This window comes from Puma concolor, chromosome E1 (genome assembly GCF_028749965.1).
Source record: "Puma concolor isolate L17-30 chromosome E1, mPumCon1.1.hap2, whole genome shotgun sequence".
In the NCBI taxonomy this organism is placed as follows: Eukaryota; Metazoa; Chordata; class Mammalia; order Carnivora; family Felidae; genus Puma; species Puma concolor.
Genome location: NC_141680.1, coordinates 38,683,997 through 38,711,723, shown reverse-complemented (window position 1 = coordinate 38,711,723; position 27,727 = coordinate 38,683,997). Strand labels below are relative to the sequence as shown.

Below are 27,727 nucleotides of genomic sequence, written 5' to 3'. Positions count from 1 at the left end.
GCCCCCTGTTAGGCATACGGTTTACTTAAAAATCTTAAAAAAAGAAAAAACACTTTCACTTAAACTATGAAACAGTACAAATAATTAATTTTGTGAAATCTCTCTTCTGGAGTATGTATCTTTTAAATGTTCTGTGTAATGAAATGGGAGTTTTACATAAAAACCCTTCTGCCACTTACTGAAGTATATGGTTGTGTGATTGAGATGTGTGAACTGAACGAGCTTTTCCCCCCCCCCATAGAACACCATTTTTTCCCATCTAAGTACTAACCAGGGCTTACTCTGCTAGTTTCCAAGATTGGGAGTGTTCAGGACGGTACGGACATGGACTTTAGAACACAAGTTTTGTGGGGCACCTGGGTGGCTCAGTCGGTTGAGCGTCAGGTTTCGGTTCAGGTCATGATCACATGGGTTTGAGTTTGAGTCCCGCGTTGGGCTGTCCTGACAGCTAGGAGCCGGTTCCAATTCTGTGTCTCCCTCTCTCTCTGCTCCTCCCCTGCTTGTGCTCTGTCTCTCTCTCTCAAAAATAAATAAATACACACTAAAAAAAAATTAGAACACAAGTTTTGCTTGAAAGAATGACAGGGAAACTATAGTTATTCAGACTTGCATATTTGAATGGAATGAGCCTGGCACATGAAAGAAAAGTGACTTAAAGTACTTTTGTCAATGATAAAATTTGAGCTTTCAAGAAAAAATTGTAATTTTGGAAAAGGTGTTTGGTATCCACCAAAGTGAGCTTGACAGCTTTCCAAGATTTTTGTGATGAGATCAATGATTATAATGCATGTGATTTTTTTTAGTGTTGAGTAGTGAAATGCATCAATATTTGGAAGATCTGCATAATTCAGTAAACCAATATTTTCTAAGTGGTTTCAGATTCCCCATTGCAATTAATCTTTAAGAAATTACCGTTTGTTGAGTTTTGCTAGTATCCACAGTTATTGGAGAAGGCTAAAAATACTCCTTCCTTTTCTAACTATGTATCTGTGAGAGACTGGAGTTTCTTCATTTCCTAGACCAAAATAACAGCAAATCAGAGAAAATGGGGAGGAAATATGGGAATCCAGCTGTCTTCTATTATGCCAGACGTTAAAGAGATTTGCAAAATTGTAATGCAATGACACTCTACTAATTTTTTGGGGGAAGTGTAGTTATATTTCATAAAACATATTAACATGTATTGGTTTATTATTATTTTAGGTGAATTAATACATGTTCTTAAATTTCTCAATTTTAATTTCTAATCCAGTGAATATCCCACATAAACACTCTTAACCAATTTTGAAGAATGTTGGGGTGCCTGGCTGGTTCAGTCCTCAGGACGTGGCACTCTTGATCTTGGGGTCGTGAATTGGAACCCCACGTTGGGCGTACACTTTACTAAAAAAAAAAAAAAAATGTAAAGGGATCCTGAGACTAAATGTTTGAGAAAAGCTTTTCTGAGGTTTGTGCATAACCTCCATTCTACAGATGAGGAGACTAAGACTTAAAAAGATTTAGGATCAGGTTAAGCCCCCACAGTCCAGTGCAGTGCTGGGTATTGCACCAAGGCTGTCTGAAGCCAGAGCTTGTATTTTGTGACCCTTTTCCCTTGACATTATTATCTTTGCAAAAATTACCTTTAAACAGGTTGTTAATAGACGTTTCAACAACATAAAAAAATCATGATATCCAACGTATTTTCTTTTTTACTAACCAGCTGCGCGATTCTTCTTTGGGCTTGTTTCCGCGAGTCAAACGGGTGTTTGCTGGGCCATCTCAGTTCGGTTTTCGCTCTGACAATCCCTGGTTTTACCAACGTGAGTTGGTCAGTGGGTTCGCCCGCCCTTGATAACTCCGCGGGGGAACTGCAACCCAGTGGTTCAAATGGGGAAGCTCTCGGGACTTTGAGACATTCCAGGAATGTGGGCGTTTTCTTCCCCGACCCTCCCACACTCCAGATGGCCCTCGGCCCGACAGAAATGAAGGCGACAACCTCCTCACACCTCCCGGTCCGGGGACCCTCTTTCGGACCTTTAATGACGCCCCCTGGCCGCTGATTGGCTGGGCCTGACGACGACGAGCGGGACACGGCTCTGGACTGGCCGTCAGAGCCCACTCACCGCTCCTCACCCGCGTCCACTCTCCAGTGTCCCGAGTGAGTCTCAGGGGGCCGGGACTCCGGCCGGGGACTGGGCGGAGCGAGCGCGCCGCCTCCGGAGCGGGAATCTCCACTAAGAGCTCGGGCCTGCAGGGGCGGGGCGTCCTGGGCACCCGCGATTGGCGTGGCCGGGAGCCTTCTCCCGTCGTGCACCGGGGCACCGGCCACTTACCCGGAAGGAGAAGCCGAGGCTGGCTCTATGGTGCGGCGCTGGCGGTGTCGCTGTGGGGAGTGGGTGCTGCTCTCAGGTGAGGGATCGTGGGCGGGACCGCGGGGACAGATCGCTGCTCTCCAGTGAGGCTTGAGCGTCCAGGCTGGCGCTTGGGGGTGGGGTTCTCGCTTGACGTTTTAGGGAAGAGGCTGTCTCACGTCCCGGGATGAAGGCGGGTGCTTGCTCCGGATCCAAGGAAGGAATCCCGGCTTTTCCATTTGTTTTCAAAGTAGAAAGCATCTTTCCTTTCCACTCCCCAAGCAGAATCGCCAAAGGAGAAGAAGGGTCATGGGGCCCATTGCTCCTAGTTCGTTAAGAATGGAGAGGGAGTGGTCAGAGTTAAAGAGTTTGGGGACAATTACCCAAACGGCTAGGGGTAGGAGTAGTGACAAGTATTTTACGGGGATGGAGGCGGTTCTTGCTAGAGTGTGGTCGCCTTTGTGATTTACCTTCCATGTGTAAGGAGTGGCAAATTACAAATGGACAGAAGGATGGAGTGGAGCTGCTTGGTTGGGAATACACAGAACTTGGTCAGAAAAGGGAGCATTCTCTACCACGTGTGGGTGTTTAGGCAGGAGAGCTTTTTGAGTTGCCATCTGGCACCAAGGGCTCAAGAATGAGTAAGAAGGGATAGGAGTATTAGTGGCTCAATATACTTTTATCACCTGATGTAAAATAAATGTTTTTTCATTTATTTTGAGAGAGAGTGGGAGAGAGAGAGAGAATCTTAAGCGGGGTCCGGGCTATCAGCGCAGAGCCTGACGCTTGGCTGGATCTCGGGAATTGTGAGAGCATGACCTGAACTGAAATCAGGAGTCAGATGCTTAACCTACTTGATTACGGTGTTTTTAATTTGTTTTTAACCTCCTTTTGAAGTAGTTTAAATGGGGGTGAAAATGGGAAAGCCTTGAATTACTACCTTGAATTGTTAGGACACTGGAGAGCTTTACAAGGAATCTGCTTTGTATAAAGCAAACAACTGGATTCTTCCCGGAGATATTGGTGCTGGTACAGATGGAGAAAGAAAAGGAAGCTTTGGATGTGATTGAAAGGACCCAGGAAATGCAGTTAGTGCGGAGTGGGATGCATACGTAGCTGTAGCTGAGAGGATCGCTGACTTACCCTTATTTAGATGACCTGGATCCATCTCCCAGATCACGAGCCAAAGTTAAAGAACTTCCTCCTTCCCCTTCACAGGCAGAACTGAGCATTTCCTTGTGAGGAGTGGCATCTATGCGGAGGAAGCTGATGGAGAATAGTAGTTACTAGAAATTATTATTTGGAGTCTGGGTTTTTGTATTTGTTCCAGTGTCTAGCGTTTTTAAGGGCAAGTTACAATTGAAACTTTGTTGGTGCCCTTTAAAGTTAGATTTAAGTATACAGCCTATTGGGGGGTGCTGGGATTTTTTTTTTTTTTAAGTGAGTTTATAGCTATTTGTTTCTAAGTGGTTTTAGCCCCAAAGGAAAGGAGAGGGACTTGCACTTGGAGGTGGTGGAGGGCCCTATACAAATTCTACTTGAGCCTCAGAACGATGACCATTTCATTACTAAATTATGGTCCTGAATTTGGCAAACCTTTCAAGGCACAGGAGATGTGTTGAGCCCCACTGAGTGTATGAATGATTGATTTCCTTGTCCTCATCTTTCCCATCGTTACTTTTGTGAAAAAGACACTTCAGAATGTTGAACCCTCTGCTTCTGTGCTGACAGTTTACCAAATGGCTGAAAAGAGAAGAGAAAATTTTATTATTTTTTTTTAAAATCTGAGGTGGTTAACTGTTCACAGCTAGTCGGTCTGTTCTTTTCGGTCACAGGCATATGACTGCTTGTATCGGAGATGTTATACTTTGGGTGTTACGGAATTGGAATTTCCTTTCAGTTCAGGACCCCTTTGTGACAGTGATTTCATCAGATGGAAAAATCAGATTGTCGGCCAGAATACGAAGAGGGTATTACAGTCACAAAAACTCTGGTTTGCTCAACAGTGTAGCCCAATCCTGTCACATACCACGCAGTTTTGTCTCTGTGTGCAGTGGCTAGGGTGGAGAGACCTTCTGGTATTCTGGAAAGAATTGGGGAAGTTGTTTGCTCTGCTAATTGCGTGGTGTAAATGAGCTCCCCTTCTCTTGAAACGTTAGCCTTGTGTTAGCAAAACATAAAATACAAAGAAACTCATTACACACTCTTCTAATGGTAAGGCAGAACTAATAAGAGAATGTGTTTCAAATTAATTGTAGGACTGTAAAAATGAGTGGGTGTGTGAATGGGCATGGGGGGTGGGGAGGAGAGGGAGAGCTTAGAGATAGTCTTGTTTTCCCAGGAGCCAGCCTGGGTCATTTGTTGGCAGTACATATTGGCTGAAGTCAGTTTTCATTTCAAGGTAAATTGGAAAGGGAAATTAAACCTTATTGTTCTGCTCTTAAGAGAGGAGAAGGGGGTGGAGGCGGCAGCCAGGGTGGATGCTGTTGGAGTGGTTCTAGGAGTAACAAGATTAGTGCTGTATTTTAACAGAAGGTGACATCATGGGCCCCTTTGGACTCGAGTAACCCTGTGCTGTAGGCTTCATGGTCCCCTTGTCGGAGTGGGCGATGTCGCTGCACATGTAAACTGCCACACTGGGGGAAATCAGGGGCTTAGGCTTTAATGAATCTTTACAAAAGAGCGGAAAACATCCCGAGCCGACCTGTGTGCAGCTGTGGGGTGCTTGGGCAGAGGTACAAACCGGATAGCATGTCGAGAGAGGAAATGATTGGGAGCCATTGGCTTGGGTTCCGGAGAACAGATTAGATAAAGGAAGGTTGCCACTGGGCAACCCACTCAGGTGCTCCCGGAGCTGTCCAGCTCTATGATTTACCTCTGGGTAGGCGACTGTAGGGTTAGCAAGACAAAGAGAGACTTTTAAAAGCCTTGGTGTTTGTGGGGCGTGGTTGCCTCTAAACCGCCAGGAGGGGGCAGTGTTAGGCTCACTTGCTAGGGTGTGTAGTGTGTGCCGGTGAGACACTACTGTCACCTGCAATCCTCAAGCAGAGGTTTTACAGCTGAACTTGCCTGTTCTGGCTGCTGGAGGTGCACAGACCCAAACCTGCTTTGGCTGGAGGTGGCCTAGTTAAGGGTTCTGGCAGTGGTCTGCACAGGGAGTCAAATCATCTGGGTTTTTAGCTTGGCACTGAGCTACAGTGGGGGGACGGGGGGGGGGATTTTTTGCTTCCTCTTAAGTTTTACACGAGAACGAAAAAAGTTGCCTGGGTTTTCCCAGGGGTTCAATTAAGAATTTTCAGTGTTTTGCCTTGGTGAAGAGTGATAAGAACAGAGGCATACTAACCGTGATTGTTGCCCTGTCTTCTGTCCCTTATCAGATGTTTTCTTCCAATGGGCTTTTGCTGTAGGATGTTGGAAAACCAAGAGCAGGAGGTAAGCGTGTGGTCTCCAGGAAACAGGTGGGTAAAAGTTTGGTGGGATTTGGGAAAAGATGCAAATCATTGCTCCGTGGTATTGTACTGACAGTAATACCTCGGGGGTGCTGATGAGCTCAAAATAAAGGCAGGAGAAGGAAATCCATAGTAAAGCCATGCAGGGAAATGAGACTCCATTTTGACCTTTTCCATTCGTTGGAATATGGTTGAATGTCACATTCACGAGGGCAAGGATTTTTGTCTCTTGTTCACGTTCTGCCCCCAGTGCCTTAGAGCCGAGTCTGACACATAGCCGGTGGTCAATAAATCCTTGTTGAATTGAATGAATAAATGAATGAAAGTTGGTGCTGATTGGAAAAATCTGGCCACCTGTGTTGTCAAAGTTGCCTTACTGTGTGGCTGAGCTGAAGCTGAAGGAGCCTTTCTTACCTCCAGGAGGTGATCACTGTGCGTGTTCAGGACCCCCGCGTGCAGAATGAGGGCTCCTGGAATTCTTATGTGGATTATAAGATATTTCTCCACGTAAGTGCATCACACTTTTGCATTGGGATCAACACTCTCTAGCACTGAGGGCTAGTGCTGAGGCAGAACCTTTTTGTGGGTATTTTGACTGTCCGGAGACAGAAGAAAAGGAGGGAGGAGGGGCATGAACTTGAGATAATGGGTGAGAGTTGCTTTCTAGCTGCCTGGTGGCACCTTGCTCTGGTCAGAGCCCTTGATCAGGCCTGATGGCTTGGATCCTCCGTCAGAGGGACCATGGGGAGTTCATGTAAATTTGGTCTTTTTCTACCTGTTTTTTTTCTTTTTCACGTACTTCCTCCTGTAGACCAACAGCAAGGCCTTTACCGCCAAGACGTCCTGTGTGCGTCGCCGCTACCGTGAGTTCGTGTGGCTGAGAAAGCAGCTACAGAGAAATGCTGGTTTAGTGTGAGTTTGCTTCTGCTTCTTTCTTGGATCTGAGACTGGTGCTTATGTGAGAATCAGAGTTTACAATAAAAAACAAACAAACCTGGCAACGTGTCAGGCACTTAGGAAATTGAGAAATGTGTTCTTAAATTATGTTTTCAAGTCAGTGGAAAAAGTAAAGACAGAGTTCTTATTTCTAGTATTTTAACCTAACAAAGTCATACAAATATCAAAAATAGTTTTCTTTTTTAATATGCATATTCATCCAGGGCTAAACAAGTGTACTGCTAGCATTTTATGTGTGCGTGTCACTGGTTATCAGAAACCTGTTAGCACCTGGACTTAACGTGACCAGTGGTGTTCCTGTCCATTTGACCTGTAAAGAATCTTAATTTTTTTTTTCTTTTTTGTGCAGAGAAATTTTCTGAGAGACATAACAGATTGAGAGACTTAGGGAAAGTAGTATTGTTCACTCCTCACTTATACCATCCCAAATAAGTCCTAAAACTGGAGACAGTTTAGAACAGAATGCTCTGGGGACAGGTGGCCTATGGGTGCCCGAGCCGGTTAGTTAACATGTGGGACTGATGAAGCCGCTGTCATGGGTCAGGTCCTCATTGCCAGTTGGGATTTCCTCTGATGGATCCTGCATCCTATTGCCTGGCCTGTTTTTTTTTTTTTTTTTTTAAGTCTATTTATTTTAGAGAGAGCAAGAGTGTACACATGCACACGTGCATATGAGTTGGGGACAGGGCAGAGAGAGAGGGAGACACAGAATCCGAAGCAGGCTCCAGGCTCCGAGCTGTCAGCACAGAGCCGGATGCGGAACTCGAACTCATGAGCTGTGAGATCTTGACCTGAGCCGAAGTTGGATGCTTACCCTACTAAGCCATCCAGGGGCCCCTGGCCTGTTGTTTTTTTAAAAAATATGTTCATAATAGAAGCTAGGGAGGTTTAAAGAATTTGTGGATGGCTTGCTACAACTCAACTACTTTTAGAAAATTCTAAGCATGTGACCTGCTTGGGTTGGAGGAGGTAGGTCTTAATTTACATGCAGGGACCCAGCAGGCTCCACATCTCCGTGTCCAGGTTTCTTCTTCTTATTTATCTATCTATCTATCTATCTATCTATCTATTTATTTAATTTATTTTTAAAAATTTATTATTTTTGAGAGGGAGAGAATGAGAGAAGGGCAGAGACAGAAGGGGGACAAGGATCTGAAGCAGGCTCTTGTGTTGATAGCAGAGAGTCTGATGCGGGCCTCAAACTCACGAACCATGAGATCATGACCTGAGCCGACGTTGGACACTTAACTGACTGAGCCACCCTGGCACCCCAAGTTTTTTGCTTTTTAAAATAAGAGCTGACAGGGGTGCCTGGATGGCTCAGTTGGTTAAGTGGCTCTTGGTTTTGGCTTAGGTCATGATCTCTTGGTTCTTGGGTTCGAGCCCTGTGTCGGGCTCCATGCTTCCAGTGCAGAGCCTGCTTGGGATTCTCTCTCTGCCCCTCTCTCACAATAAATAATGCACTTAAAAAACAAACAAACAAAAAAAACCTAAAAGCTGATGGTGGGAGTGGGTTTTGTAAACAATGTAGTATAGCAGCAATGAAGTTTTGAAGTCATAGATGTGATTCAAATACCAACTCTGCTGGTTACTAGCTGTGTGACATCGGGAAATTTACTTAACTTCTCTGATGGTGCCTGACACATGGATGTCCCGCAGTCGGTATTAGCCTTGCCCCCCTCCCCACCTTATTAAAAGCTATGTGTATTGATTTGTGCCTCTTTTTAGGGGGTTTCCTTGCTCAGGGGGTGGAATGACTGTCTTTAATGTCACACTCATCTTGGGTGTTCAACATTATGTGACCCCACAGCCCTGTACCTGAACTTCCTGGGAAGTCAACCTTCTTTGGCAGCTCAGATGAGTTCATTGAGAAGCGCCGGCAAGGTCTGCAGCACTTCCTGGAAAAGTGAGTGGGCGTGGTGGGCTAGCACCTGCCTCGTGCGGGTGGGCGGGGAGGGGGAAGGGGCCAGGCAGGATGGTCCCTTTGAATAGACAGGCACATCTATGGTAGATGCCTTTCTCGCACCCCCATACCTTCAGTGCTCCCTCAAGCCGGAAGCTCTTCAGCAAGTGGGGCTGGGGAGGGCAGCTGCTCAGGGTGATGCTGTGTTGTACATCCTGTGTTTTCCCCAGGGTCCTGCAGAGTGTGGTCCTCCTGTCAGACAGCCAGTTACACCTCTTCCTGCAAAGCCAGCTCTCGGTGCCTGAGATCGAAGCCTGTGTCCAGGGCCGAAGCCCCATGACGGTTTCTGACGCCATTCTTCACTACGCTATGTCAAACTGTGGCTGGGTCCAGGAGGAGAGGCGGGGTTCTTCTCACCTGGCTAAAGGAGACCAGCCTAAGAGGTACTGGAGCTCTCATTTCTGAGGCACCGAGGGCTAGGACTACTGTAGCCCGGGCCAGTGAGGTGTCCGTTGGATAGAGAAGGTCCTGTCACGGCATTGGTAGCCTTTCAGAAGAGGCCTCCTTCCCCTTGTGCATGGTTTTCTCATCTTGTGCGCTAGGGTCTGAGCATCTGGGCTACCTCGTCCCTGGGTAGCAGGCTCTCCTATTGAAACTTGGGGAAAAGAAGACTTTCTCATTCTGTTCTTTATTTCTCTCCCCGCCATTTTATGTAATTAATTAATTAATTTTTTAAAAGGTTATTTTATTTTTGAGAGAGAGAGAGAGCATGAGCAGGGGAGGGGCAGAGGGAGAGGGAGGACAGAGGATCCGAAGTGGGCTCTGAGCCGACAGTAGCGAGCCCGATGTGGGGCTCGAACTCCTGAGCTTCGAGATCATGACCTGAGCTGAATTTAGACACTCAACTGACTGAGTCACCCAGGCACCCCCCCCCCAACTCCCGCCCTGTTCAAGTAACAATTTTGGGGCACCTGGCTGGCTCAGTCAGTGGAGCGCGTGACTCTCGATCTTGAGTTTGTGAGATCAAGCCTCACATTGGGTTTAGAGATTACTTAAAAATAAAATCTTATAAAAAAAAGTGACTTTATTGAGTTATAATTTACATATTTTAAAAGTCATCCTTTTAATGTTACAGTTAATGTAGTTTTAATTTGTTCACAAAGTTGTGCAACCGTCAGTCACCATAGTCCATTTTAGAACCCCAATTTTTATCATCCCCAAAGAAACCTTGGACCCATTAGCAGTGACTCCCCATTTTCCCAAACTCCTAACCCCTGATGAGCACTAGTTTACTTTCTGCATCTGTGGATTTGCCTGTTCTGAACATCTCACACAAGCAGAGTCATACGAGGTGTGGTCTTTTGTGCTTGGCTTCTTCGACTCCGCGTTTTCAAGGTGCATCCGTATTGTAGGGGGTTTCAGTGTTTAATTCCTTTTTATGGCCAAATAATACTCCATTTGTATGGCCGGCCCACCGTTTGTTTGTTTGTTCACTTGTGCTTATCTGTTGATTTTTGTTTCTCCGCTCATGCCCTTCTTTTTCCCGTCCCGTCCTTTCCCAGTTGCTGCTTTCTTCCACGATCGGGCAGGAGGAGCTCTCCCTCACCACCTCCCAGGGAAGAAAAGGACCATTTCGAGGTGTGGGCTCCCGTTGTTGACTCTGAAGCTCCTTCCTTGGAAAGCCCCCCTCTGCCACCCTCCCCCTCGCCATCATGCTGTGATTTTACAAGACCCGATGAGGGGACGTCTGCTCCTCAGCCAGTGAGGAGGGCCATGGCAGGGGACCATGCTGTGCCTTTGGACCCTGGGCAGTTAGAAACGGTTGTGGAGAAATGAGCTCTGGTCTGAGCCCTGGGTTCTGCTCCGAGGCGGCAAGGGGACTTGCTGGGGTGGGATCGGGCACAGGGTAGGTGTGGGCGGTTGGGCCACTTAGTGTCTTACGGTTGCCTCTGCTCAGGTTGGTTACACAGAGGCGGGTCGCAATAGCTCCTCAGGCTTCCTCCGCAGGATTAAACACTGTACAGTTGTAAGGTAGGCGTAAGGCCCGCGGGCTGTTGGTTTTGCACGGAAACACTGGGCGGGGGGTGGTATATTTACTCCCCTGGGAGCTGAGTTTCTTTAGATGTTCGTTAATGGACCCGAGAGCATTGCCTCAGGTGACTGGTTTTGGGGACCTGCAAGTGGCAGATTTTAAGCTGTCCTGTTGAATACTGACCCAACAGAAACACTTGCGTAGTTGTATTCCCGGGGGCTGTGTTTTTGCTGTGGCCCTTGGAGCACTTTGTTTCTGGGAGGCTGGCCTCTTGCCTGCCTCCTTTGGTGGACCAGGGGGTGAATGTTGGTTCTCCCACCCCCTCGCTTGCCTTCCTTCACTAATCCCACGGAACGGAACAGTGCTGTGACTCCTCTGTCGCCGGGGTTTCCCGCATATCCTGAGACCTCAGTCTCACCGCGTGGGGCCTGAGCTCATGGCCATCTGCGGAAGAGAAGCGGTTGGTCACAGCCCGAGGAAAGGCAACGGCTCGGGGTTTTGTTTTAGAAAAGACTGTCCTGGGTCCTGTGCTGTCGCTGTCTTTTCCGGTTACAAAGCAGAGATGTGACTGTGTTTTCTGCACGGTTAGCGTGGGCTCCTTTCTTTTTTGAATCCTTCTCTTCTCCCTGAGTAATAGCCTCCTGCCCCCGGGGCTTCAGCTACCACGGTGTCCCTCTGCTGTGTTGCTGTGTTGCAGGGAGGCCGTATGTTCAGTCCAATGGGGCGCAAGGGCTTTGTCTGTGCCTGGAGAGAGGGCTCTGGGGATGGAGGTGAGGAACGACACGCCTTCACACAATGAGGCATTCTGCCCTCCTGCTGCCATAATTCCTCTCCGTGGAGAGCCGAGCGGCTAGGAGCCCAGTGCCGCTGGCGGTGTGCATTGCGTGGCGCTTAGGTGTGGGTGTGGGTGTGCGGTTCTCCTCTCGCCCACCCCCCCCTCCTCTGGCCAGCCCGCCCTGTCTGCGGGCTCCTTTAATACCAGCCTGTGCTGTGGGACTGTCATGGCATTTAGTTCAGAGTTGAGGGGCTTTGGCCTGAAATAAAATTCCAAGTATTTAAGACGGTTGTTGCCATTCGTGTCTAACAAGCTGTAGCAGAGGAGGAGGGAGGGAGGGCTGGCAGTAGTTGCTTTCATAAATCATGAATTTATCAGCGTGGAAATAACGGTTCAGAGCCGGGGGCCGCAGCTCTCCGGCACTGTGTGTGCCGCGCTAGTCCACCGCTGGAGGAAGGGTCGTCTTCTGGAGAGCCAGGATCCGGCTTTTCTCGCACTTGTGGGCATGAACCTTGTTAGGGATAATTTACCTGCTGCCGCTTCCGTCCTCGCAGCCTGTCTGAGGTGCCAGGTGCTGAAAGAGAAATAAAGTTTGTCAACAGGCAGATGCAGAGCCCTGGCTGGGACCCATCCCTCTTTCCTGCCCGCCTCCCCTGGGTCTCTCCTTTATATGATGCAGCGGAGCAAGGCGAGGCTAGAAAACCTACAGAGGCAAATCCAAAATGTCAAAAGAAGTTCATTTAAAAGGGGAAAAAAACTCCATACGCAACCCTCACAAAAACCCGACAGATGCTAAGCTAATGGCATCCGCTCCGCCGATTGGTGGGGATGACTCATGAATATTAATGAGTCCAATGCTCCAAATGGTGCAGCTGTGAACCCAGCTGTGCCTGAAGCTCTCTGATCTCGAAACTTCCAGACAGGAGCCGGAGGTGGTCTGTGTCAATTCCCTACTCAGCCAAAAAACAGCAAGCTGGGTTGGCCTTCTTCTGTTCGCTCCTTTTCTTCCTGGAGTTGGTGCTCAGCAGCTAGTTCTGCCAGCAGGGTAGGCTGCTGGGACAGCAGGAGCCGTTCAAAGACACGGATGCGATTTTTCTGACTCCGGCTTTTTTAATGATCCATTACCAGCAGCGCGTACCACAGCAGCTCAGTCAATCCAAGGCCAGGCGCCATCCCAGCACCGTCTTGTGCACAGTTGAGTGTATGCCATGGGAGGAGATGTCCTAAGAAGGGAGGGGAAGAGATTTTCTGATGCGGGCCTGGAGTTGCCAGGAAAACAGCAAAACCAGAATTTCCTCTCCATGCAGGCAGTGCCATTGGCCTGTCACGTTTTACTCCGTCCCTGCGTGTGCTAAGGGCCGGCTACCAGGGCTGGTGAGCTCAGTAGGGAAGACTGGGGAGCCCCTGGGGAGAGGGGCTGGCCCAGCTGTACTCAGCTCAGCTTTTGTGGAACTCAAGTATTTTGCGTTTGAACTTAGATTTGAGCTGGGCTCTGTGCCTGATGTAGTCACCTTTTTTCTGACTGCTGCTTCTGTGGCCCAAGTCTGGACTCTCCTGTTACCCGGGATAAGTGTGCTCATGCTCATGGCTTTCATCTTGTTTGGTGGATGGAAGGGGGTGTGTGTTTGGGGGGGGGGGGGGGGAGGTAGGTTTTCTTGTATGAAAACAAGTCTCCTTTGCATCCTCTGACTTGACCTCAGTGTCCAGTGAGGAAGGCAGGGCAAGTACTAGACTCATTTTCTAGCTAAGGAAACTAAACTGTGGTTTTATGGGGTGGCTGTCTGGCTCAATCAGAAGAGCATGTGACTCTTGTCCTCGGGGTCATGAGTTGAAGCCTCACGTTGGGTATAGAGCCTACTTTGAAAAGAACAATTTTTTTTTTTAAAGCATGTTTTTTATTTATTATTTAGTTACTTAGTTAAAATTTATTTATTTTAAAAGTAAACTCTACCCCTGACATGGGGCTCAAACTCACAACCCTAAAATTGAGAGTCACGTGCTCTACTGATTGAGCCAGCCAGCCCCCCCTAAAAAACATGTTTAGGTGGTGGGAGAGCATATTCATGTGAGAGTTACTTTCCAAGCTCTGAAAGACCGGGTGTTTGTTTGTCCCTCCCTCTCCCCCCCATTTATTTTTAAACTAAAATAAACCCACTGCTACTCAAGGTAAAAAAAAAAAAAAAAAAAAAATGTCCAAGTCCACTTGCACAGCTTTTTGGAGTTGTCTCAGAAGTCAGAGCCCCTCTGCAGTACTCAGCTTTCTGACTGTGGAGGCCTTAGATCCACACCACCAATTCCTAGACACCTCTCTGGTAGCTTAGTTTGGGAGGTGATCGTGACTCTAACAGTCTGATCGGACATTAAGTTAACTGCATGCTTGTGAATTTGTTTATATTCGCAACACCTTAGGGGTGGGGAGGACAGTGAGCCAGGAGGATGTGAAATGGGGTCGAAGGGAGAAATGGAAATAGACCAGTGCCTGGCCTGCCTCACGGAGGCCGCAGGAGCATTCAGTCAGGGACCGGGGTGGCATCTGCAGATTTCTGTGTGAGCAGCCAGCTGAGACGCAGCTGAAGCCAAGCAGATAACCAGCGCTGCGCGGGACGGTGACTTCCTCGGTCACGCCTGGGCACTGATCCCAAGCAACCTTCCTGGGCAGCCCTCTGCCAGCAGGACTCAGCTCTGTAGAGGGCATGTCACCTGGCTCAAAGTAACCTGTCCTTGAATTGTGGATGAGTGTCCCCCCCCTTTCCTATTCTCCTCACCCCACTCTACCTTCTTTCCTGAGGGTGTGCCCACCCCACTTTGGGAGCCCCCCACTCACCTCTTCTCATTTACGCCCTGCCCTAGCTCTCTTCTGTGCACAACGCTGAGGAACCACTACAAAGACCACGTATGCATTTGGCTTACCAACAGGGCAGTAGGGGCCACTGCTAGCATGTTATTAGAGAAATAACTTCTTGGGAAAAACCAGTTCCACTTTAGAAATGGCTAGATTTGGAGTGGTAGCTGGAACCTCACGTCTCAACATCAAATAAACACGGACAGTTTATGCTCCAAAGGATAACAAGAGCCACACTTTTTAGAAGACAGAATGCTTCTGATTCAATGAGCAAAGTGAATAATTTTACTCCCTTCCATTCAGGGGAGACCTGGTCCACTTCCACCAGCAAAGGAAGAGAAAAGGGAGCATTTACACAGCAGTAAAAGGGGCAGGAGTAGTAAGTAGAGAGACATGGGAAAGCCAGAGTGTGAGAATTAAGAGACTACCTGAAAGTCTTTTAAGGTTTTTTTTTCTCCCCCAGAAGTGCAGGAACATGAGATGCTTCTGTAATCTTTGGATTATGGGAAACCCCCTGCCGAAATTTCTTAATCTATGGCTCTTGCGTCCCTCCTTCCGTCAAGCACCTTTTCCTTCAGACCATCCGTTTCCAAGGGGCCAGCTAGTTTAGATCCTTCCGTAAGTGCTGTAGCCCTGTGTATGGACTTCCCCTGGTGGCTAAGCTGGTAGGGGAGGCCAGCCCCACCGGCAGCCTGACCCGAGTCCCTTGAGCAGAAGGCCCAGAATAGTGAGAGCCCAGGGCAGTTTGTTGGAGGCAATGCAGGTTGCCTGCTATAAGCTACGAGACTTAGATATATTCTACCAATTAGGGCACATCTGTTCAAAGTGCTGAAAGGCGGGCACTGTCTCTTTAAGAGCCATCCCACTCCTCTCCTTGAGTGATGAGGGCTGGGAGCACAAGGGAGTCGAATGCTGATTAAACAGTCCTACTGCCCAGCTCTGTTAGAAAATTACTGTAATTATGATCCAGTCCCAGCAGAGGGATGAGTTCCAATCCTGCTAATAACCCTTCCAGGTGCCTTGGATTTGGAGCCCAGGGGAGGCAGCATTGACAGGGCTCTGGCTGGCACCAGGGCCAGCGATGGCCTTGCTGTCTGGCCCATGCGGGCAAAAACAACAAAGGCAGTAGACCCCTCATCCTGTCTTGGCCTCCGGAGAGAGCAGTAGGTTTTGGTTGTGTTTTATTTATTTATTTATTTTTAGTTCTTGACAGAGCTCCTAGGAGTTATTTTGCATGAGAAAACTTCCCTTAAAAACTAACGTGAAAGACCAGGAAGGGTAATTGCAGCAGGGAGATGACAGGTGCCCTGACACTTGCCACTTCTGCCTGAGGACCGCCCAGGCCTACCCAGTACAAAGCACAGGAAACCAGCACCCCCCATGGGCTGCACCTGCCCTCGTGCTGTGTTTCAGTGAACTTGGTTTCTTGCTCTGAGGTCGTACACGGCATCTCGCTCAGTCCTGATCAAGAGTTCTGATCAGGGCTCCGCTTGTAGATTTCTGCCACAGGAAAGGGAAACAAGGATCACAACCGCAGAGCTCAAGATGTGAGACACTGGCACGCAGCTCTCTAAATCAGCAATTACAGGCCCATTCATTTGCAAACATTTTTGCAGTCAAATGCTCTCCCCCTGAGCTATACCCCCACTTTTGCAAACATTTTTGTAGTGGAATCTGCAGCAGTGCAGGCAGGCAGATCTCCATGGAGCATCGGGGTTGGCCTGCTGGTTCTTAGACCCTGAGGAATTCATGGCATTTTTACCCTAGGTCTTCCCAACCTAGCAGTAAGCTTCTATCACTATAATCCAGTGGCTAAAGCACACACTTCTAGAAGGCAGGACGGTTTCTCTGTGCTTGGCCCTACGCACACCAATGTCCCAAGACCATGGTTTTCAACCACGGGGGATTTTGTTCCCCGGGAACATTTGGCGCTGTCTGAAGACAGTTTTGGGTGTCACACCGGGGGAGAGGGGGTGAGTGGAGAGGAGTACTACCAGCGTCTAGTAGGTGGAGAACAGGGATGCTGCGGAACATCCTACAGCATCCCCAACAACATGAAATCACCTGCCCCCAAGTGTCAATAGTGCCAGGTTAGGAATTCCCCACTAACAGAAGTAGTAAAGCTCCAAGTTCTGCCCTGCCCCCGCACTGCCCTAGCGACGTCGAAGAAATGATCTAAAATCTCCAGATGCCAGGTGCTTTCCCAGAGGTGGGGTATGTCAGTGACAGGCCCAGTGGGGTGCCGACCCATGGGAGGCATCCAGTACGGGTGGGTGGTGTGCTTGTGCCGCCTGGGGGGAGGGGGGTGGGAGGTTCAAGGCAGAGTAAGGAGTGTCTGACCGCAGGTAAGAGGGAAGTGTCTGTAGCCTGTTTTCTGTTCTCTGATCTGATGAGGGGATAAAAGAGGGCCAGCTGCTCACCATCAGGTTAAGAGCGTCTACAGTAGAGCCAGATGCCCTCTTTGAGGACCAGCACTAGAAGCCTCTTGGAACTCGCTCCCATCACAGGAGGCAAGGGAGCAGCGCACTGTTGCCCAGGGCTACAGACGTGCTTCCCTCCGTGGCGCCTTGCCAGGTGGAGGGGTGGCTGGCCGCGATGGGGCCCCGTGACGGAACTGAACACAGCGGCCAACAGCTGGCCAGCCCCACGAGCAGCCTGATGCCAGAGATAGCGGGCCTCTGGAACAGCCTAGGCATCAGGAAAAGAAGCCTAGTTGGCAGAGTTTGTCTAGGAACTGGGCTGGCAGGGGAGGACTTCATTAGAAGGAATTTCCCAAGTGTCGTATCCGGAGAGCCAGATAATCTGTCTACCGTCCACTCACTCCCCAAGTGACTGGATGCCCCATTTTGCCTGATTTTTAGGGGGACCTCTCATCCTGGTTTATACCTGTGGTCTTGGCCACAATGATCAATTATCAATAACTCCCCCTTTTGTCTCCAAACAATATCTGGGAAATAAGTTATATGGTCACCTTGTTAATTCTAGTTCAGTTTCCTCTAATACGATAGTTTTTGGGTGGGGGGAGGCATTACATTTATAAAAGATTTTTGTACGAAGTGGGCTACATCTGAAAATGTATTGCTAATTGAATCCTATAGAGTTGCAAAAGAACGGTCATCGATTCACACTAATAACAACAAAAACCTCCCACCAAAACAACCTGTTTTCTGAACAGTTAGTTTTTGATAGGGAAATAGAACACTTCAAATCCCTTGAAGAAGAAGAATCTCTTTTGAGTTGCTAAGTTTCAAACTCCCTAACCAATCTCTAAATTCTAAAGGGAAATGAAATGGCTGGGCGGGAGGGAAGGGGAAGGAGCAAGGGACTATGGTAATCCACAAACTAGAAAATGAGTCTGAGTCACTGGGCTGTGTCGCAGGGATAATCCTCTGTGTAGACGGCTGCTTTTTCTAAATCAGCTCCCCAGATTTTGCTGGTGCTCCAGGAATTAGCAAATCAATGCCATGTAAGATTTATCCTTCCAGAGCCACTCCTGGTGGGGAGACCTGTGGGGAGGGCTTCTCTTTGGCCAAAGATTAAAGCACCTCTGAACTTGTCATCTGAGAGTTTTGTTCTTATATGAAAACAAAACAAAACAAAACAAACTTTGGTTTCTTTTTTTTTTTTCCTTTCTTTCTTCTCTTCAACTCCATCTTTCTCAGACTGGTTTTTAAAGGCAGGAATGTACCCTCACCCCTTCCCCCCTGCACATGCGTGATCTTGCTCTTTGCACGGAACCACTGCTTCATTGTGATGCAAGTGACTGGCACCAAAAGTAGAATTTGAAAATGTGTCGCTGGAGGTGTCTAACTGCAGCCCAGCTCGGGTGATTCAACAAGCAGAACAGCAGACTGAGAATTTCCGGGGTTGTTCATTGTATTTGCTCTTTCCTGGGCAGATTCTGTGTGATTTTTGTCCAAGTCAACACCTTTCAGATCCTCAGCTTTGCCACTTGCAGAGACTGATGGCAAATGAGGCGGTGCAACTGAGCAAGCTAAAAAAAGAAGTGAACGCTAACTTGAAATCTAGGTAGTTCCTCACAGGCTATGTTGAGATCAAGTATCTGTCTCCAATGGGAGGGGGCGCGTCTCGTCAGGTCCAACTTTTGCCCTTGCTGTCACTTTAAACGGAATCAGACTGTCTGAATTTAGGAAATGAGCAGCAAGAGGAATTCCCTTCTCTTTCCCATTTTTTATTCGCCAGAGGAACAGGTGCAGTGGGTTTTGAGTTAAATACAGATTTTCTAAGAGAGACAACCGTATGAGAAAATTTAACATTGAGCTGGTGCAAAACAGTGTCTGTGCTATTTTGCTATATGGGTGACAGAGAAAACACACTAGGAGAAAGTACTTTTAGTGAAATGTAGCTGAAAGGCTGCTTTCAGAGCATTTAGGATTCTCAGATATCGGCTTGGACAATGCGGGCCAAATGGTAGCAGCCCCGGGTCAGATTATCCAGTGGATGTCACTAAGTTAGTTGTTCTCGGATGTTAGGCGTTCTCGGTAAGTTATTACTTATTTACCTGTAAAAGGCAGATATACATTTGCTTCTTAAATTCAGGATCTTGGGGCGCCTGGGTGGCTCGGGTCATGATCTCACAGTTCGTGGTTCAAGAGCCGCGTCGGGCTCGACGGGCTCTATGCTGACAGATCAGAGCCTGGAGCCTTCTTCAGATTCTGTGTCTCCCTCTCTCTCTGCCCCTCCCCTGCTCATGCTCTGTCTCTCTCTGTCTCAAAAATAAATAAAAACATTAAAAAAAATTTTTTTTTAATTAAGGATCTTTCTGTTCTTCTTTTCCTTCCTTTACATAAAATCAGGAAAGGGAAAAAGCCTCCCTCTCCTATTTCCCGGGCCAGAGTAATCAGTGGCCATCAAGAAGCCATCCTACATATAACGTGGTTAGATATGCAGTCTAATGCCCCAGTTATCCAGTTAGTAAGGTGGGGCTTTGGTTAGCGGAGTCAGAGACGTGGTAATCTGATTAGCCAGTTGCTTTCTGAGGCTGTTGGTTAAAATAGTGGCTGTCAAATTGAGTGGGAGCAGTTTTGGTAGGTGTGGCTTAGCTTCAGACAGACTGTAGGAATCTACTGCTTCCAAAAGGTCTCCTTTAGAACTTTCTCCTAAAAGAGAATGTTCTTCAGCCTGTAGATAGTCTTATCAACCCATCCGACTTCCTCTATCTTTTCCTGTAACCATGTCAGAGATCGCCAGATGGCTATGGACCAAATTCCTGATTAGTCCATTTGTTCATATCTTTGAGGGCCAATCTGATTTCTCTTTCTGCTGAGTTTTACAGCTAGAAGGATCAGAGGTCTGAGAGTTTTGTTCTTGCAGTTGATGGGGGTGCCAAAGACCTGCACAGTATGGCATGTGGTTATTTCCTCCGGCCTCCAGGCATAGAAGAAACTATTGCACTAAGGGGGATTTTGTTTTAAATGCTGGAAGCCAATGACCATGATACCGAGAGGTTGCTGAACTGTGCAGAGAGTGAAGTTACCTTGACCTTTCTTCTCCTTTTTCATCTCTCTTCTGACCCTGCCCCAGAAACCTGCTCTTCCTCTTCTGGTTCTCCCTTTTCTGGTGTCTCATTCACACAGCGGTGGCACAATGGTGCTCTCTCCTCTTAGCCACCAGCCTTCTAGCATTGGGTCCCTGGGGGTTCTTTAAGGGAGGGAACACTCTGGGGGCATAGAGGGGTTTCTATTTGCCTCCTCCGGTAAACACTTCAGAACAATGCCCATTGTGCTTACCTGTAGGTTGGGATTGGTGCAAAGCTTCCTGAAACGGGAGGCAATTGGTTGTTTTTGGTTCATCTGCTCATCTGCTGCCACCTAGTGGTTCAGTCTCCTTTAGCGCCCTGTGTAAAGCGGAGGGCACATTATCAACAGTTCTGTATTGCCTTTTATCTCCCTCTTTTTTGTTTTTTCTGCCAGACCCCATTGTCCCCTTTTCTTACCTCTTTATCTTCTCATACACAAAAAGCTTCTTTTTTTTTTTTTTTTAACTCCCGGGTCAGGCAATCTGGAAATGAATGGCTGTCATAAAATGTTCTGAGAAACTTGGGATGCATTGACAGCTCTCCAGTTTCCCTCTCTTGGTGATGTGAAATGGGTGTCTTACTGCAGGGCTAGAATACGGTTGTTGCAGAGGTGAGGAGGGCTATTGCCATTCCAGGACTGCTCTGAATAGGCAGTTTCAGAGGTAAAATTTCTAGAGCTGTTCAGTTGTACATTTTCCAAAATTTCTTGCACAGTGAGTCTGGCCATAAATGATAGCTAAGCCTTATTGAGCAGTTTCTACATGCCAGGCGTTGTTCCAAGTATGTTACACATGTTGCCTCTTTAATTTTCCTAATGACCCACTGAAACAGAGTCCCCACTAGATTCTAAGGTGGAGAAATTAAGGCATAAAATGTCAAGTAACTTGCTTGAGAGAACATATGTAGTAAATGGGGAACTGGGCTTTATTCTCATGTTCTCAACCACCTTGCTTTGCTGCCTCTTCAAGACACAGATAACCTGAGCGCTAGGTACAGACAACAGGGACAAGAACGGGGCTGTGCACACATAAGACCTCCTCAAAGCACTTCCTTGGCCCTTATCTGGGACTTGAGGTGCAAGATGCACTGTGGTTGCTCACCGGGGTCCGAAAAGGAACTCTCCAACGTGCTGACTCCAAGGACTTGCTTCTAGCCCTGTCTCATTTCAGAGTCAGCACGTAAGGAAAAATAATCAAGTATGCAGCCAGAAGAAGTCTGAGAAGCCAACCAGAGAGCAGGCAGGCCTGGGTTCCAGAGGGGATTCTGCCCAGCAAGATAACTGCAAGTCTCCTTCTCTGCCTGAGTTTTTGTTTTCTCTCAGGCTATCCTTTTGTCCTTTGTTTGGAGGTGGCAAGACTGCCTGGAACCAGCACTTTGGATACCACTGCAAAAAGAAATCTGACACTGTCACACACTGCAAGGAACCAAATAGGAAGTTTATTTATGCTTTTCAAATCAGCTGAAACAACTAGCAACTTCCTCCTCCAAAGGTTTCCTTTTCTCTCACCTTCTCTGTGACAAGCCTGTGGAGAGGGCAGGTGTGGATGTGGGGACATGTTTAGAGGTGGGGTGAAAACAAAATGAAGGTGGGAGAAAGTACAAGGCAAGGTTAGCAACAGATCTGCTGACTCCGCCTCTTCCCACTCATCTTGCTGGCAGTTTGCAGTGACTGCAAGGTGTCAGAGGCTTGGGTCTGTTCAGTCAAGAGAAGAGTCCATGGTGTTGGTGGGGTGGCTGGGGAGGGGGGGCGGATCGGAACTCCTGATGAGCAGTCTCTTCAAAAAGGCAGGGCAGAGACAAGGGTATGTGTCCTAAAGGAGGAAAAATATAGAAATTTGCTTTTATGATATGCAAAATAAAGAGGGTATAAAAGGGCACAGAGTAAAAAGTGTCTCCCTCTTACCCACAGTCATGCACTTTCTCTGTCTTTGGAGGCAACCAGTGTTATTGTCTCTGTCCTTCCAGAGATATCTTCTACACATAGAGGCAATTGGAGACTCCCCCTGGCCCCCCTTTTTAAAAAAATTTTTTTAATGTTTATTTATTTTTGACAGAGACAGAGCATGAGCGGGGGAAGGGCAGAGAGAGAGGGAGACAGAATCTGAAGCAGGCTCCAGGCTCTGAGCTGGCAGCACAGAGCCCGATGTGCGGGGCTCAAATCCACAAGCCACAAGATCGTGACCTGAGCTGAAGCCGGACGCTCAACCAACTGAGCCACCCAGGCGCCCCTCCCCCTGCCCCCTTTTAAAAAAGTAATCTCTAGGGGCGTCCAGGTAGCTCAGTCAGTTAAGCACCTGACTTTGGCTCAGGTCACGATCTCCCAGTTTGTGGGTTTGAGCCCTGCGTCTGGCTCTGTGCTGACAGCTCAGAGCCTGGAGCCTGCTTCTGATTCTGTGTCTCCCTCTCTGTCTTCCCCTTCCCCGCTCACGCTCTGCCTCTCTGTCTTTCTCAAAAAAATCAATAACATTAAAAACAATTAAAAATAAATAAAAAGTATTCTCCACACCCAACGTGGGGCTCAAACTCATGACCCTGAGATCAAGAGTCGCGTGCTATACCTACTGAGCCAGCCAGATGCCCCTGGAGACTCCCTTTTTACACAAATGGAACAAATTAGTCTACCCTACTTTGCTGCTTTTTTTTTTTTTTTTACCCCCTTACCAACATTAGTGTAGAGAGCTTCCATTTCTTTTTTACTGTTGCATAGTATTTAATTCTATGAATATGCTACAGTTACTTGGCTAGGTCTCTCCCAGACATTTAGGGCATTTCTGGTGGTTTGCTATTACAGACCACGTGTGTGTGTGTGTGTGTGTGTGTGTGTGTATTTTAAGATTTTATTTTTAAGTAATCTCTACACCTGATGTGAGGCTTGAACTCACAACCCCGAGATCAAGAGTCACATGCTGAACCGACTGGGCCAGCCAGGTGCCTCGTGTATATCCTTTTGTGCGTGTGCAAATGTAGCTATAGGATTAACTTCTAGATGTAGAATTGTTGAGTCAGAGAGAATGAGGAGATAAACGACAGTGTCATTAAATAAATGACAAAGCAAAGTAGAGTGAATCTGTTTAGATTTGACGGCAAAAGCCCAACTCTTCTGCATTCGTGGCCAGGAAATGAAGTCCTCAGCAGGAAAGTCATACAGTCAAACCTTGAGTGACAGGCCTGAGCTGGTGCTTTACGGTTGTACAAGGGCATCACAGAGTAAGATCTATACTTATGTATCTCCCTAAATGAATCCATGCAGCCGCTGCTGCACACTAGAGTGGCCCTGGTCTGGAAGGTTCCAAGGACAGTCTGTGTGTCACTGTCACACAAGCTCCCATTTTAGGCCGGAAGATGGAGCTCGCGACACCATGCTAGCGTGGGTACCCTCCAGGGCCATCCTAAGTCTAAACCAAAGCCACGTGGTTCCAGAGCAACTCCTACTGCTACCCCGCCCAAAGCAAGCACTCACGCCACTGTTTTAAATATGATGTGGTTCTTGCTCATAAAACACAAGCCATGTTCTTTATTACCTAAAAGTTAATTTGATTATGTTTCATGGGAATCCTCATACTGGAGTCCTAGTCTTGGCCAGTCATATTGTAATACGTGGGCATTTGGGGGAAATGGTGCTCTGGATTTGGGAACAGGGGGTAAAGAAACCCAGACCCAGTCTTGTGGCAGAAGTTCCTAGTTGTTCCCCAATATGCATTCTCCCCTTTTATTAACAAATCCTCTCCCCACTTCACTTTTAAGCTGGACACAGGTTCTACCTAGAATAAGTCTTATCTGTCCAACTTCTGGCCAATGGAATGCAAGCAGGGGTGTGTGCGGCATCTGTGAAATGTCCTTAAAACGAGCGGTTGTGCCCTTCTTTCATTTTATCTTTCCTGCTGGGCAGGGTACAGACATGATAGCTGGAGCTGCGGCATTCGTCTTGGGCCCTGAGGTAAGTTTTAGAATGCTGGCCACACACGAGAGGAGCAAAAAAAGAAGATATCTGGGACCTGATACCTTGGATCATTAACCTCCAGATTTTTGCAGAAGAGAAAAATAAAATTTCTATGTCAATGAAATCATGAAGAAAAGCCACTTCACTGGCAATTCTTATTCTTCCCAGAGAAATGACGGCATGGCCAACAGACTCCTTGGCAATAGTTCTGATACCTGGGCTTCATCTTTCTTCCATCTCAAAGGCAGTGGTGAGATACTCCTTTGGAACAATCCCAATGAGGCTGTTCAGTTCTCCTACCCACCAGCCATACATGTTATACTCCTGAAACAGGAAAAGAGGATGGTTTCAGCTGGAATTTGGTCACGTTTCTGTTCATCTTTTATAGTGATTGCATGGGACACAATGTTGCGTGATTTCTTTGTCGACACTATCAGTCTGACTTGTACTGGCACCATGGACCCTTCTTGGGTCCATGATGGGATTATTATCCCATCAGGGATTATCCTCTGATGGGATTATTAAATTTAAAAAAATCATCTAGAGAAAGAAAGCAAACCCTTCATTTTGTTATCTTCCTGTTAACAATGTAAACCTCGTATAGGAAATGCCATTGCATTGTAAAGAGCATGTCTTTTACGAAGCAGAGTGGATTGGCTTCTTCTGAGAAAGTCGGGCACGTCCGAAATGCCAGAGCACTAAAGATATTCAGGGAATCGGGTCACAGTTCAAATCAATAATATTTACCACGCATCTTCCATGTGCAAAGTGCTGTTTGAGTTCCCATGAGGTATGTAATGATGGATCCTATCCTTGCTCCCCAGGAGCTTATAGCATATAGAGTAATGGGTTTTGGAGTCAGACAGACTGGGATCTAATCCCCACTTGGTCATTTTGTAGCCATGTGACCTTATGTTCTCCTAGCTTACACTTCCTCTTCTGTAAGAGCAGGGATAATGTCTCTCCCCTCTTGTGGGAGTATAATCGTCTGATACATAGTAGGTGCTCTAAACATTAGATTCTTCTCCAGGAAGAGGTGGGAGGTTGATAGGCAGGACATAAGGGCTCCAGAGAGGGGCAACTAAGAGAGGGAATGAAAGGGTTTAAGAGAAGGGGCAGTCACAGGGCTGGGAGTGGAGCATCTTGAATACAGAAGAGCTTCTCCAAAAGCACAGTGGGTGTTAAACATTATGGGAGTACTTCTGAAAGCACCAGAAAATATTTTCTTTCTTTTGATGGAAGTAAAATTTAGGAATATATAGGCAAAATCTTGTATTCTGGTTCAGCTGGCTTTGGGGTACCATGAAGCTACCTGTCTGCTTTTTGCACCCTTGGCTGTTGAATTCTACTAGGAAAAGAAAAGAAAGAAAGAAAACCAGGTTGGTGACACAATAAAATTCCAGGATAACTGGGCATCTTTCTGTTTCTTTTTTGATAGAGTATCTCCCCACCCCTCCTCCTCTGCCTCCCCCCTCCTTCTCAGCGGATCACCTTTTTTCCACCTTCAAAAAGGAAAGAGAACCTGTCAGATGTGTCAACTTTCAGCCACCAAAGAGGAACTAACCTGTACTGACAACCATCCCTCTTTACCATTAAAGTGGAGGACGTATCCCTCCTCTGGTTTAAAGACTCTCTCCCCACGTGTGCTTGGGTTTAAGACTATCCCTCGCTATGTGCCGTTGTAACTCTTCCACTTTCTTTATTTCTCAGAGATGAGATTCTGTGGAGTCCGACCTCGGCCTCTATTGTAAATGGCTCCTTCCATCAGCACAAAATGTGTTCAAGTTTCTTTTGTCGTTGAAAGAAAATACTTACTTTTAATATTTTTAAAAGCTGAGTTTATCTTTTTAAAAAACATTCATTTATTTATTTTTGAGAGAGAGAAAGAGAGAGTGAGAGCGAGAGAGGCAGAAGGAGGGGCGGAGAGAGAGGGAGACAGAATTCCAAGCAAGCTCCACGCTGTCAGCACAGACAGCATGGGGCCCGAACTCACAAACCATGAGATCATGACCCAAGCCGAAATCAAGAGTCAGAGGCCCAATCGACTGAGCCACCCAGGCCCCCCTGAAAACACTTATTAAATAGTTCCCACCACATGTCCACTTCCCATTTCTTTTTTTTTTTAAACACTTATTTATTTTTGAGATAGAGACACAGAGTGTGAGCAGGGGAGGGGGAAGAAATAGAGTGGGGGAAACACAGAATCCGAAGCAGGCTCCAGGTTCTGAGTTGTCAGCACAGAGCCCCACACAGGGCTCAAACCCACAAACTGCGAGATCATGACCTGAGCCGAAATCGGACGCCTAACCGACTGAGCCACCCAGGTGCCCCATCAACTTCCCATTTCTACTAGCCTATGCCAACTGCTAATTCACAGTCAAACTTACTGAAAGGGTTTACTTCCCTTTCTACCCCAAGTTCTTGCTTTCTATTCCATCTCCAAGCCACTCTTCTCAGGCTTCTGCTTCTATCACTCCACTTACACATTTTGTCCGTGGTCGCCTACAGCCTCCTTAATTGCTCAGACTGGATGGTACTTCTCAGTCCTTAACTTACTTGATCTTTCAGCAGTCCTGGGACCATGGACCCTTCTTGAAGCATTTTCTTCTCTTAGTTTCTATGATAATTACACTCTCCTGGCTTCCCTCTTACCTCTGGTTGCTTCTTCTCGTTCTCCTTTGCAAGCTCATCTTTCTCTACCCCTCCTTTCAATATGGTTGTTTCCAGGGTTCTGTCCTGGCCCTCTCCTGACTTAACTGCACTTTCCCTGAGCAACCTTATATACGTCCATGCTTTAGCTGCCACGTAAATGACTCACAACAATAGCTCCAGCCCAGATCTAAGTGTTGGATCCTAATACCCAACTGCATATCTATTAAGCTGCTCAAACTCAACATATCTTAAATGTAACCCCTCATCCTGCTTCTATCTCCATTCCCACCCCCAAACTATCTTTACTTCCTGTGTCCTCTATCTCAGTGAGTGGTATCACCATGCACTCAGTTAATTAAGCCAGAAAACCAAGAGTCATTTCCAATTTCACCCCCCTCTTCCAGTCAGTCCTTGAGTTCTGCAGATTCTTTTCAAAGCATTACTGGAATCCATGCACTTCTCTCCATTCCCGTTGCCGATACCCTAGTCATGTCACTGTCATCTTTCATGAGGACTACCGAAACAACCCCCCACACTGGTTTCTGTATCTCCGTTCTTGCCCCTCCAATCTTGTCTTCATTCTGCAGCCAGACTCATTTTAATGCACATTGATAATATCAGTGCTCTGTTGAAGCCTTTAAGTGGCTTCCCAATGCCTTTTGTCAACATCTTGACAAGGTGGACGAGGCCGTGCATGACCTGGTCCCATCGACTGCTCAGCATTGCCGTGCATCCCCTAAATCCAGTGGACCCTTAGTAAAACAGACTTTGTCTCACTATTCCCATGGGCCACAGGCTCTCTTATCTTGGAGCCTGTCCTCTGTCTGTTTAGCCTCTCCTGCCCTCCTCCCTGTCATGGGGCTCCCTCCTAAGCAGCCTTCAGATCTCAATTCCTGGGTTGCTCTAGACTCTCTAGAAGCCTCTCTTTGAAACTCTCTGTGTGGGGGCCCCAGCTCTGTGGTCCACAGTACTGTGCCCTGTGCTTCCCCGGAAATGAGTTCATCACCCTGCCTTGTATCAGTCTGCCTTTGTCTCAGAGCCAGTCACTAGCTGGAAAGTTCTGTGAGAGCTGGGACCTTGTTGGTTTTGTTTGCTGTTGCACTCCCAGCACTCAGCATGGTACCCGGCACAGAATGGGGCCAAAAAATACTTGTTCAATGAGGTTATGAAGAAATGAGGGGAGCATTGGGACTTATTCTTTCAGTTGAGCAGATTTAGTTACAACTAACTCCAAGATATTCCCCTGGTGATTAGACTGGTTGTGGCAGGAAGAGAGCAACTGCCTTTGGAGACACTTTCCCCAAA

General features: G+C 47.4%; 3 protein-coding genes across 6 annotated transcripts in view; 1 reads left to right on the top strand and 2 right to left on the bottom strand.

Annotated features, from left to right (window-relative positions):
- Nucleotides 1-1,850, bottom strand: part of CBX1 (chromobox 1) — a 29,641-nt gene extending 27,791 nt beyond the window's left edge. Inside the window, exon 1 of the mRNA XM_086687098.1 lies at nt 1,700-1,850. The gene's annotated coding sequence lies outside the window, so the exon portion shown is untranslated. The remainder of the gene's footprint in view (nt 1-1,699) is intronic.
- Nucleotides 1,851-2,273: 423 nt separating this feature from the next.
- SNX11 (sorting nexin 11) lies at nt 2,274-11,733 on the top strand. Of its 4 annotated transcripts, XM_086687095.1 has the most exons (8): nt 2,322-2,391; nt 4,675-4,734; nt 5,711-5,765; nt 6,203-6,289; nt 6,594-6,694; nt 8,550-8,645; nt 8,873-9,085; nt 10,205-11,733. In XM_086687095.1, exons 3-8 carry the CDS (start codon nt 5,724-5,726, stop codon nt 10,476-10,478), a joined length of 813 nt encoding a protein of 270 aa, XP_086543221.1. In that variant the 5' UTR covers nt 2,322-2,391; nt 4,675-4,734; nt 5,711-5,723; the 3' UTR covers nt 10,479-11,733. The 4 variants fall into 4 exon arrangements, with proteins under 4 accessions (XP_025773387.1, XP_086543223.1, XP_086543221.1 ...); XM_025917602.2 differs by lacking the exon at nt 4,675-4,734 and having other exon boundaries at nt 2,274-2,391; XM_086687096.1 differs by lacking the exon at nt 6,203-6,289.
- A 9,512-nt stretch (nt 11,734-21,245) lies between these two features.
- SKAP1 (src kinase associated phosphoprotein 1) overlaps nt 21,246-27,727 on the bottom strand; it is a 281,531-nt gene continuing 275,049 nt past the window's right edge. Inside the window, exons 12-13 of the mRNA XM_086687094.1 lie at nt 23,986-24,094; nt 21,246-21,641 (exon numbers count right to left, since the gene is read on the bottom strand). Of these exons, the coding sequence (XP_086543220.1) occupies nt 23,993-24,094 (102 nt within the window). The 3' untranslated portion in view covers nt 21,246-21,641; nt 23,986-23,992. The remainder of the gene's footprint in view (nt 21,642-23,985; nt 24,095-27,727) is intronic.